At 44.4% G+C, this 12,729-nt stretch overlaps 1 protein-coding gene across 1 annotated transcript in view; it reads right to left on the minus strand.

The window, feature by feature from the left end:
* The window catches only part of Trip11 (thyroid hormone receptor interactor 11), a 71,161-nt gene extending 62,644 nt beyond the window's left edge, over positions 1–8,517 (minus strand). Inside the window, exons 1-2 of the mRNA XM_048362164.1 lie at positions 7,960–8,517; positions 4,128–4,186 (exon numbers count right to left, since the gene is read on the minus strand). Of these exons, the coding sequence (XP_048218121.1) occupies positions 4,128–4,186; positions 7,960–8,098 (198 nt within the window). The 5' untranslated portion in view covers positions 8,099–8,517. The remainder of the gene's footprint in view (positions 1–4,127; positions 4,187–7,959) is intronic.
* Positions 8,518–12,729: the final 4,212 nt, after the last annotated feature.

Raw genomic sequence — 12,729 nt, forward strand, 5'->3', positions numbered from 1 at the left:
TCATGAGAATATAATATTATTTTTCTTCTCGAATCATTTTCCTGCTTTATAATCTGATTAATTATTTTATCATTATTCACCAAGTATTTCCAAATATGCTAAACAAAACCCCAAAACCATAAGAAAAAACATTTAGGCACAACTGGCTCATCTGCGTAATCCTAGCTTAGATTGTTGGGATGATAGTTCAAGGCCAGCCTTAGCAGAAAAGCTTATAACTAACACATATGGATCATACCTGGGCAGGAAATAGGACTGGAAGCATGGCTCAGTTAGAGTGCATGCCTTATAAGTACAAGGACAATAGTTCAAATACCAGTACTGCCAAAAATAAAACAAAGAAAATAGAAGACCCAAGGAATCACTGAGAAGAATATTGCAATTCTGAAATAACCAGTTTTCTGTTGCTCTGCCCAACATATTGCATCATCTTTAAAAAAGGATGGCAATTCAGGCCAGGCAGGAAATGACATGAGATTCTGACCTCCAATTCACCACCTCCAAAAAAGCCAGAAGTGGAGTTATAACTTACATAGTAAAACTCTCGCCTTGAGCAAAAGAAGGTCTAGAAAGGCACCCAGGAAGAGTTCAAGCTCTAGGACTGGCACACACATAAGCACGCGCACATGCGCACACACACACGCGCACACACACACACACACACAAAAATGGAAATTGATGTCTCCTCTATTGCATATAGTTAAATGCTGTAAACAACACTGACTACGGTGATACATATAAAGTTTGAATACAACTGAAAATCAAAAGTTTTTTATTTTTTGAGAAAGTGGTAAGTGAAATAGATAGAAAGCAACACTATACAACCTAATTGTTATAGTCAAACTACAGAGGCAAAATCTCAAAAGTAGTCTTCAGAAGGCAGAATCTTAATTTTTTTCAGTCAAGAATTGATGATGAGTAATGTATTTCTAAGAACAAAAAAGTAAATACAGTTTTCAAAGCACCTAGACATTCAACAGGAAAACATTTCATTCTGTGGTATTTTCAACTTGGTTCAAGCAATCCCATTTTGCTAAGTGAATATGTGCTGTGTATGGTACTTGCACACCAACATTTGCTTGTTATGGTTTGCACATGAAAAATGCTGAAGGTAGGTGTGTACATAAAAGCTAACAGAGGGCTAGGGGTATGGCCTAGTGGCAAGAGTGCTTGTCTCGTATACATGAGGCCCTGGGTTCAATTCCCCAGCACCACATATACAGAAAACGGCCAGAAGTGGCGCTGTGGCTCAAGTGGCAGAGTGCTAGCCTCGAGCAAAAAGAAGCCAGGGACAGTGCTCAGGCCCCGAGTCCAAGGCCCAGGACTGGCGAAAAAAAAAAAAAAAAAAAGCTAACAGAAGAAGAGATGACATAGAAACGGAAAGAAAAACCAGGAGATGGATAATTATAATAAGCACTTATGAATGCAAGAAAAAAGTTTGAAATAATAGAGCAAAGATGAAGACATTTTCTCTTCAACAAAACCATAAAGCTGTCAAAGTTCTCAAAAGCATCACTTTTAAATATGCAAGTGAAGAACCAGAAGTGCTGTTTGGGAGGCTGAGATCGGGACTGTGGGTCAAGACCACCCATGCATCCTCCTGCCTCAGCTTTGTGAGTATAGGTGTGGCTACAGGCGTATCCTACCACACACAGCTTTCCAAATGTTTAAAACAGAAAAAAAAAAAGAATAAAAATCTAGATTTCCTACATTCAAATGATTAAAATCTCTTAAAAGCTTGATGCCAATGGCTCATGCCTGTAATCCCAGCTAATCAGAGATTAGAGATGTGGACAGTTCAAAGCCCAAGTAGAGAAGTTCATGAGACTCCATCTCCAAAATATCACGCAAAAGACTGTGAGGTGTGGCTCAAATGGTCAAATGCCACTGAGCAAGCAAGCTGAATAAGTACAGGGCCCCGAGTTCAAACCCTAGTACCAACAAAAAATGCCTTCAAGTTTTTCACTATCATTTTATCACATTTCCATAGATTTATAAAATGAACATAGAAAAAGACTAAGAGTTCAATGGACAGAGATGAAAAATTAACTTAGGTTAGTTTCTAAAGAATTCCAACTTATTTCATTCTGAAAGCAAGTCTAATTTCCTTTGGAAACCCTTAGCCTTTGTCCTATACCAAAACTTTCTAAATAGAATGTTCAGCTATCTCACCTTATTCTTTTATAGCAGTGAGTATTGAACAGAGACAGAGTATATTCACGCAGGGTTAGGGAATAGCATATGAAGCAAGAATTGCATAAGGTTAAAATTAACTTAGGGAGGAAAAAAGTCCTTAGCTGAGCTTTGTGATATATGTCTATAATCCCAACAACTGACGGAGGAGGCAGAGGCAGAAGAATCTTGGGTTTGAGGCTAGTCTAAGGACAAGGCTGGAAGATCCTGTCTCAAAAAAAACAAAACCAAAAGGGGCTGGGAGCACAGCTCAAGTGGTAAAGGTACTTTGCCTAGTGTGCCTGAAGCCCTAGGTTTAATTCCTAGCACACATGCACAAAAAGCCCTTGTTCCTCTCTAGTACTTGAAGAGCTTATGCACTTTGTACAAGCAACAAGTGAGGAAGTTGAGCTTGCACAGGGATCTGTTTTACCAAAAGTTAAGTATTCCCCAACATTGGGATCAATTTGTCCTAGTCCAGTAACATTGCACTATAAGAGGTATTAAAAAAACTGAGATAAGCAAAAGAAGAGAAGAGCCATTCACTGAGCAGGCTAACCTACCTACCTTCCCCCCCAATGAAAGGTGAATTTACCTAAGTTAGTGCTGCTGTTTAACTTTCCTGGGTGGGTCAGGAACAGTGCTTTTCTCAAGGCTTCCAAGAAACTACTAGAACACCTACTTATACTAGTAATTACTGATAAGATCTCCAACTGCCACTAAAACTGATGTCTTCTACAGGCAGAGACTAATGTAATATAATAGAGGTTCCTCTACTTTCAAATTCCACAATCTCACCATATATATTCTTGAGAACAGAGTTCAACAATGCTGGTCAGTAGCCATTTTCTCCAATTTTACTCCAGTGTTCTTTTTATAGACTTAGAGGAAACATCCTGACCACAGTCCCTGAGACTACCTTTTCCTGCAGTACTATTATTAAGTATACTCTCATTGCTCCTATTCCCAGGCAGAATAGTGCAGTTCTTTACTACAGTTCCCATTCTGAAAGCCTTTCAATTCCTTTATGGTTTTCCTGTGAACCCTGCCCAAGATGTCCTCATTCCTATTAAGTACAATGTCCAGAATTAATCATAAATAGACACTAATCACAACCAAAACATAAGATTAGTCATTCTTCACTTCTTTGTATTCATTTTTCAAGCACTGAAAAATGTATAACAACTTAAAATTAAATGTTTCATATCACTTTTCATGAAACAGCAGCAGCAAGAGAAGGAAAGTCTCTTCAGACCATGATGTTCTGATGACTAAAGAGAAAACTTGAACTCCTTCACAGGTGGACTTCCTTTACTCCTAGGTTCCCCTAACTGCTTCTCCTCTCTTCCTTGGGCTAATTACTCAGTCAGTGTGCTTGTGAAGCCATTCACGTGCTTGAAGATACAAAGCCTTGAGATACTTAGATGAAGGTGTCTTAATGCTTGCAGGCATAAAGAAATAAAGTATATCACCATATCAAATGAAGAAATGACCATGCTATCATAGAACAATATGGATAGAATATGACCAAAAAGTAAACTATATCTTCAAGACACTGTCATGGTTGGGCCAGGTCTTTTCGTTTTAGACCAGTACTTCAATCATTTTATAGATGAATATATTTTCTCATTTTCTGTGAACACAAGATCTCATTATGAGCCAAGTGATGATGGGTCATGCCTGTAATCTTACTCAGGAGGTTAAGAGCTCAGGACCACTGATCAAAGCCAGCCCAGGAAGGAAACTCTGTGAGACTCTTATTGCCAATTAACTACAAAAAAGCCAGAAGTGGAACTGTGGCTCAAGTCGTAGAGCCCTAGCCTTGCCCTCAGGCCCTGAATTCAAGCCCCAGAACTGGCACAAAACAAACTAGCAAAAGAGAACAGAAAGTACAAATTCTTCTCATGGTTTCAAAAGAAACAAATCAAATTTGGATAATCTTTAATTTTTCTTACCTCTGATCTTAAAATTGCATGAATGGCTTCAATTTCCCTTCTCCCAGAATTAGGTAAGTCTGTAACAACAACAAAAAGAATCCATATAAATTAAATAATTGATAGGCACTATATGATGTAATAGAGAATGTAGCATGTGTGTGTATTGAACCCAGGGCCTTGCACATGCTAGGCTACACGTCTGCTTCAGAACTATATCCCCAGCCTTACACTGGCATTTTAAGGAAAATATACTTCACTGAATTTAAACTGAATAGTAGGCTGATATGAGAGCAAATTCAGAACACACTGGTCATTTCACTTTCATCACAACTTTAATTTCTATTGAACATGTATGCACCAAAGCAGATGTAAAAGTAAAAAAGAAAATTCACAGTCCCCACCCTGGGGATAGAGGAAAATCACAAATCATAACTCAATATGGTAAATACTACAGAGAGGGATCACAAAGACTGGGCAGTTCAATTCAACTTGTGTGGGAGTCAGAATGGGTTCACCAAGTCATTGGCAGGTAAGCAGTTGTATGTTCCAGGCAAATGAGGTTAAAGCAGGAAGCAGGGGAGTCTTTTCACGCAAAGGCTTGGAATTGTACATGACAAAGTTCTATGGAGCACAAGCTGTCCTGAGTACAGATTTGTGTATGTGAATGTACATAGCTGTGGCAACCAGAAGAGACTGAACCCAAATTTAGTCCTTGATCTCTCAAAACTTAAGAGATCTGGATTTTATTCTGTAAACAAGAGTTCAAGAAATGTTTAGGGCTGGGGATATAGCCTAGTGGCAAGAGTGCCTGCCTCGGATACACGAGGCCCTAGGTTCGATTCCCCAGCACCACATATACAGAAAACGGCCAGAAGCGGCGCTGTGGCTCAAGTGGCAGAGTGCTAGCCTTGAGCGGGAAGAAGCCAGGGACAGTGCTCAGGCTCTGAGTCCAAGGCCCAGGACTGGCCAAAAAAAAAAAAAAAAGAAATGTTTAAGCCCGTTTGCTTTCTAGAAAAGTAACTGCAATACAACAGAAACCAAACTGGGATGGGGCAGAACATGAAAGAGAAACAGTGGTAGGGAGAGCAGATGAGGAATAAAAGGAGTAGAAGCAAAAAAGAGAATTTGGGGCTGGGAATATGGCCTAGTGGCAAGAGTGCTTGCCTCATATACATGAAGCCCTGGGTTCAATTCCCCAGCACCACATATATAGAAAATGGCCAGAAGTGGCGCTGTGGCTCAAGTGGCAGAGTGCTAGCCTGGAGCAAAAAGAAGCCAGAGACAGTGCTCAGGCCCTGAGTCTAAGGCCCAGGACTGGCAAAAAAAAAAAAAAAGAAGGAAAAGAAGTTTGTAAAGAAAAAAAGAAGAAAGAGGGCTGGGATATGGCCTAGTGGCAAGAGTGCTTGCCTCATATACATGAAGCCCTGAGTTCGAGTCCCCAGCACCACATATATAGAAAATGGCCAGAAGTGGCGCTGTGGCTTAAGTGGCAGAGTGCTAGCCTTGAGCAAAAAGAAGCCAGGGACAGTGCTCAGGCCCTGAGTCCAAGGCCCAGTACTGGCAAAAAAAAAAAAAAAGAAAGAAAAAGAAAGAAAAAGAAAGAAAGAAAGAAAGAAAGAAAGAAAGAAAGAAAGAAAGAAAGAAAGAAAGAAAGAAAGAAAGAAAGAAAGAAAGAAAAACAGAAAAGGACAATTCTGACATGGGATGAGAGGATCTGGTGCCCATCTGGAACCATACAAAAAGGCAAAGGGAAGATGACAAAGATTCCTAGGTGAGGATGTTTGATAGACAGTGAAATCATGAGGACCTATGGGAGCACAAGAAGGTGGGGAGAACAAGAAGGCAGAGAATGGAAGGTAGAGAACACTCTACCATATAGCTGTAAAACAGACAGATTGGGGACTGCATATTCACTGGCTTAAGGTCAAGGGGAAGCCAACTGCTTTCCAGTATCCGGGATAGCAAGAGAAACTAGTCATTTCTTATAGTTAAAAGTGACTGCCCTGTCCCATAACCCAGGGACACAAAACCTGTCCCAACGCATGCACTCCCAGCCAAGAGGAACTCCAAGCAGTACTAGATTTCAGCAGCAGTAGTCTTCCTTACAAGTAGACACCACACATTAGTCCTAAACACTTTCTATCAAACTATTCTCAATTTCAACTAAATAATAGCCAAGCTCAGTTAAATCATAATTTTTAAAAATAGGCGTTGAGGTGTAGCTACGTGGTAGAGATGGCTATTTAGCATGTTTTGAGGTGCTGGGTTCAATCCCTAGTACCCTTCCCCAAGAAAAATTAAACAGAATGTTTATTAACTTATAAGAAATAAAACTGGAAGTGGCACTGTGGCTCAAAGTAGTACAGCACTAGTCTTGAGCAAAAGAGCTCAGGGACAGCTCCCAGACCCCACAACCAACCAAAACTAAATAAATACATATTCTTTTTTTTTTTTTTTAAGGAGGGCTGGGATGAAGCCCTGGGTTCAATTCCTCAGTACCACATACATAGAAAAAGTCAGAAGTGGTGTTGTAGCTTAAGTGGTAGAGTGCCAGCTTTAAGCAAAAGAGGCTCAGGGACAGTACCCAGACCAAGTTCAAGCCCCAGTACTGGCAAAAAAAAAAAAAAAAAAGACAGGAAATAAAGTGGAGGATGTGACTCAAGTGGTAAAGTCCTGGTTCAATCCCCAGTATTTAAAAAATCGGGGCTCTGCATTTGCAGGCAAGTGCTCCACTTCTTTGGACACCCCACCACCACTTTTTGCTACGGTTAAAAGTCGTTTAGGTTATGCCCAGTGCAGACCTGGGCCACACCATTCTGCTTATGCCTCCTACATAGCTGAATGGCAGCCTCCAAGCCACCAAACCAGCTATGGCTTCTGACCTGGTCTCTGTACCTTTTCACTTGGAGTGGCCTCGAACCTACAGCCTAACTTTTGGTCTCCGTATGAGTAACTAGGATTACAGATGTGAGCCACTGCACTCAGACAATTTGAAAAATTCTATTGAGCCATACACTACTTGCTGAAATAAATGCCAAGGACCCAAAACAGTAATTAACCACTGATTATCATATAATGCAGATTATTACTCAATTGTAAAACAAGATGTGAGGACTTAAAAAAACAACAACAACAGTGATTGGTAAGGATACTCAAACCTTAAGAATATCCTCCCTGCTCTGTTCAAATAGGGAGAAATGGGCAATCCTATACAAAAATCCTTTTCTAGCACCGTGATCACGATAAGCAAAAGCATAAAACATCTGAATACAAAAAACAAACAACAAAACAGCCACGTTTTCCCAACAAACAATATGCTCAAGACAGGGCAACAAGTCACCAATCGTTTTAATTACGAGTTACTTCAACTATTACAAAATATAAGAAAAGAATTTTAAGTGACTGTCATAAGCAATCCTTTAAAAAACAAAAAACACCACAAATTTGTGTCAAAATCAAGGAAGTCCATCAAAGCCGGTCCGCCCCCGCAAACGGAGGGCAAAGTAAGTGATGAGCCGGCACGGATCAAACAAGAGTTAAGTGTCGAGCCGGGGGGGGGGGGGGGGAGTAGGGGGGCGTTCCGCTGTCCTTTAACAAATCCAGAGTACGGATCGTTCAAAAGGAGGGAGCCCAGCACCGTTCCCCGGGACCCCGGGTCCTTTACCAGGGAAACCCGGCTCCGGGGAAGGTGGAGGAGGAGTGTCCAGAGGGGAAAAAAAGGCGGAGTGTCCCTGCCGGGCGACCCGTCCACGTCCGCTGACAGCTGGAAGTGGGGCGCAGGCGGACGTGGCCCGGGTGTCTCACCCCCCCCCCCAGCCGCCCTCCCTCCACGCCCCGGCCCTGCGGGTACCTTCCAACTCCTCCGTCCCCTCCATGAGCATGTCCTTGGTGAAGTTCGAGATCTGGCCCGTGAGGTTGGCCAGGCTGCCCCCGACCTGACCCAGGGACTGGCCCAGGCCCGAGCCCAGGCCCCCGAGCCAGGACGACATCGCCGCGGCGGCTGTGGAGGGCGGCCCGGCCCGCTCCGCCTCGTCGGACGTCCTCGCCCGAGGTCCCCGGGCCGCGGCGGGCGAGCCTGGGCAGCGCTCGGGGTTCCAGGGCCGAATTCCGAGCCCCTAGCAACGGCCGGGTTCTGCCCGGAAAAACAACAACAAACAAACAACCAGGAGGAATAACGCGGAGCCCCGGCCGGGCTCGGCGGGTGTGAGGTGCGGGGGCTTCACCAGAGGGTCGCCGCCAGTGACGGAGACGCCCTCGCGGGGCTTCCTCTCATCCCCTCGGCTCCCCGCCGTGCGAGCTGGGGAAGGGGGGGGGGCTCTCCCGGCGTCTCAGGGACCCTCCCCAGCCCTGAGGGATCGTCCTGCCAACTCGACGCCCGCCGCCATGACACCGCCGGGCCAGCGGCCGCGGACCATAGAGACGCGCGGCGGCGGCGGCGGGGTGATGGGGGGGGGGGGAGGGCCGCGGAGGAGCGCGGCACCGCCTCCGGAAGTACCCTGGGCGCAAGGGATTGTGGGATTGTGGAGGATCGAGTGCGGCCTAGTGGGGCCTGGAGGCCTCCGGGAGCCCGAGAGCCCCGGAGCTGGGGTCGTGACGTCTCCAGGCGTTCTCTGGGCGTGGCCAGGGCGGGCGCGGGGTGGGGGGGGATTTCCGTGGACCATCGTCGTGTTGACCATAAGTGATTTTAGTGCACTCTGCGAGGGCAGCGGGGAGACGTGGCCGGGTCATTCCACCCATTATTTACCCCCACGTCATTCTGTCGTTCCTCCGGCCCGGGGGCGGGGAGAAAGAAGTCACCTACTGTGGAGAGCTGGCCGCAAACCCTGGGGCCCGGGCTTGTCACCAGCTGGGAGGTGTTTAGGGTTCCACCTCAGCTTCCCAGTTTCCCACTCAAAATCACGGGGGAATAATCCACGCATTCTCAAGTGTCTGTCTCACAAAAAGTGAACAATTTCGCAAGGGTTTAACTTCAATATAAAGAAGGGAGAAACGGACCAGATTAACGTCCCCAGTCCCTGATCTCACAGTAAGTGGAAGTTACACCAGGACTGGAGGTGGGACTGCACCTCGAGTCTTAGGTCGTCTTTATACTTGCTGAGCTGGGTTGAATCCATGGGGCCTCCTACCTTCTAGCAATTCCTAATCCTTAGACAGTGGCTGTGGGCGGGTGAGATGGACACAGTTACGAAATGTATCTGGAATTACCTAACACATAAGGACAATAGGTGAATGTCAAGCTTCCTTTTCTCAAATAGGCTTATCTGTCTCTCCCCCACACATGAAGAGTTGGCAGGGTTTTTTGTTTTTGTTTTTACTATTTTTAAAGAAGGAAGATGTCCAAAGCTTTTCTTCTCTCTCATATCGTTGTAACTTAACATGTAAAAGTAGATACAGTGAGAAGGGAGCTTACCTCCTGGTTTTAATTCTGTCTATCCTGCCTCACATAGACGATGGGCTTTTTCACAAGGTACGATTCCATGAAGTTTATGAAACACAGCTCTTTCTCAGCAGGACGGCTTAATAGACAAGAACTTCTAATGTCAACATTCCCATGCTACTAGGGGCACTAGCTGTGAAAATGCCACTGCTCCCACAACCCTCAGCCACACACACAGGTTGTGGACACATCAGTGTCTAGCTTGTTTGCTTTTCGCACTCATGGAAGAAAAGTTGTCACATGATTTTCTAGTAGTTGGACATGTGGCAGGCTGCCAGGAGAGCTACCACAATTTTGTTTTGAAAAGGTTATGATAGACCTGCAGTTCCTTTAGGCATTGCTCAAATAGAAGGGCATCTTTCTCTGATTTTATTCACAGGAGGGGCTGTCATAGATTATATGACAGAACATTGTAAGTGCCTCCAATATTTGGAATGTGATTGCGCCCGGCAATAGTAGCTCTCCCTGAAGTCTGTATTCCTGTATGAAAATGTGCATCTTTTTTTTTGGGGGGGGGTAGTACTTATTGTTTCCTATGAATTTGTGGGAATGATTTAGCAGGGTTAGTTGCAAGGAGTTTGGAATCTCAATCTGACAAGGAAATGAAGGATGCAAGAAGATGAGGTAAGAAGTTGAGAGCTTCATTATAGGAGCCAAAGTAGATATGTTGGCACTGCCCCTTTTGATGACTCCTTTATTGTTTTCAGGTGCCACCTCTGCATAGGCTTTCCTTTTTAACCCGTCTAAGCAGCCCTCCTAGTCACTGTCACACTGCCCTTGGTCTTCCTAGCACACAAAAACGAGCACAGATCTTAATGTGTAATGAGGTCCCAGGTGCATTAAATATTTCCTGCCTCACAGCCTACTACCAAAGCAAAGGCCATGAGAGCACAATATTAATATTCTTACCCATAACCGTGTGTTTAATTCTAGAACGATGCCTGGCCTTGGCAAGCATGCCAAATGTTGAATAATAAATGAGCAACATGAATTATTTCTGGCCATCTGAAAGGCATAGGGTGGCCACGGCCCCAAGCAAAAAAGAATAGAACAAATGCTGGTAATCTCAGTGTGCAAGAGTCCTCATGGCAGGGGCAGGGATGGCAAAAGGGCAAAGGAAAGGAGCCAAGGAGTGCCATAGAATGCCAGAGGTGGGAAGACTTGGGTTAAGATGTATGAGGAAATATGTGAAAGAAAAATATCGAAAGGCTAATGAAGTCAGCTCGAATGAAATTAGCCATGGTGTAAACTTTGAGCATTTGCACACACACACACACGGTTTAAAAGTGCTAATACGTGCAAATCTAGGATAAAGATAACCATTATTTTAATGGGCCTTCCAATCAACTTGTATTTCATGAGGTTCACAGATGATTGAAAGCTGAGCCATTTGGTGGCAAACCAAATTCAATGAATTGGTTCTGTTTAGTATGTTAAGATAATGCCTATGAAAAACATTTTAGTATTTGTCCCTAATCTTAAGGACTAAACAGTACATACCATTATAAAGTCTGAGATGATGCTCCTCAATTTGTGGATTCTGGCTAGTAAATGCCATTTAATTATGAGGCAGTGCTAAGGGTGCATTGTTAGGTGAGTACACCATCAGGTAGACATTCAGGGTGTACTTCATAGACCCAGAGGGACTTGTCCAATATACACCTGGGCTATTCTCTAATCTTAGGAGACTGCTGTTTATGTCATTCATTGTGGACTGAAATGTTTTGTGGCTCAAGGACTGTTTTACGTTTTTCCAAGGCTGGGCACTGGTGCCTTATACCTGCAATCCTAGTCAGGAGGCTGAGATCTGAGGGTTGCAGTTCAAAGCCAACCCAGACAGGAAAGTCCAAGGGACATTAATCTCCAATTAACCACCAGAAAACCAGAAGTGGACCTGTGGCTCCAAGTCGTAGAGGGCTAGCCTGAGCAAAAGAGCTCAGTGACAGCACCCAGGCCCAAATTTACACCCTAAAACTGCCTTAATTTTTTAAAACAAATTTTCCTCCCTTATGTACTTGTACTAAAGAGCTGAAGAACAATTGAGCAAATATTTAAAATCAGATTTCCAGTTAAAACATGGAATTGAGAAAGACTGGGTGAGGAAGGACTGAGGATGTAGCCCAGTGGTGAAGCCCTCATCTGGCATGCACAAGCCCCTGGGTTCGAATCCCATCATGGCAAAGTCATTTTTTTAAAGGAGGGGACCAGGTGGTAATAGACCCTCTGGCAGACTATTGGCAGCTCCCCTGGCCTGCTTGGTTTACCACTGCAGCTGGGTCAGAATGTTCCCAGGATAGAGAAACTCCATAGACAATGCTTCTCTCAACTTCCCCGCCCCTCTTCTTGAATGATAAACACACAGCAGACTCGTTCCTGTTCCCTTGACAGGTGACAGCTGGGGCAACAAATTTGCAGTTATGGCTAAGATTATAAAGCTCCGGAACTTCCTGCGAAGAGGAAGAGGAGCTGCTGAAACAGCTGGATGATCTGAAGGTGGAGCTGTCACAGCTGCGCGTCCCCAAAGTGACAAACTCTCCAAAACCCGTGTTCTCACCATCCTTGACCAGACCCAGAAAGAAAACCTCGGGAAATTCTGCAAGGGCAAGAGGTCCCGGGACCTGCGGCCGAAGAAGATGTGAGCCCTGCAGCGCCGCGCCAATAAAACGAAAACCTGAAACACACACGCCCCCACACACAGCAGAAATAAAAAAGCAAACATTTTCTTTATTTAATAATCTTTGATACTTAAAATACAATTCATTGATCATCCGCATCCACACTAGAGCCCTCAACGGTGCTTCGGAAGCCCGGCTTTCAAGGAGTGGCAGCGCGGAAGGCCTGCGCGGGGAGCGACTCCGGGAGAAGGGAGGGAGGGAGGAAGGGCAGCAGAGCTGGGTCCTGAGCAAAGGGCACGGCCTTGGTGCCCTGGGGTTAGGGCGGAAGATGATGCTTCTGATTCCACGGTTTTGTACTTGATTCAAATATCTTATTTATACAGAAGAGTAAGTCTGAAAAAGTTATTCCTAGTAGTCCAGTGTTATAGAAATTAGATAATCCCATTTCCAATGTGTCTTCCTCTTTCAAAAAAAAAAAAGCATTAAAAATATTCCAGCAAACGTTCCACCTCAACTTTGCAAGAGACAAATGATTGCTGCTTAAATCAATTTCCACACTTTTTCTCTG

Source organism: Perognathus longimembris, chromosome 14 (genome assembly GCF_023159225.1).
Source record: "Perognathus longimembris pacificus isolate PPM17 chromosome 14, ASM2315922v1, whole genome shotgun sequence".
NCBI classification, from domain to species: domain Eukaryota; kingdom Metazoa; phylum Chordata; class Mammalia; order Rodentia; family Heteromyidae; genus Perognathus; species Perognathus longimembris.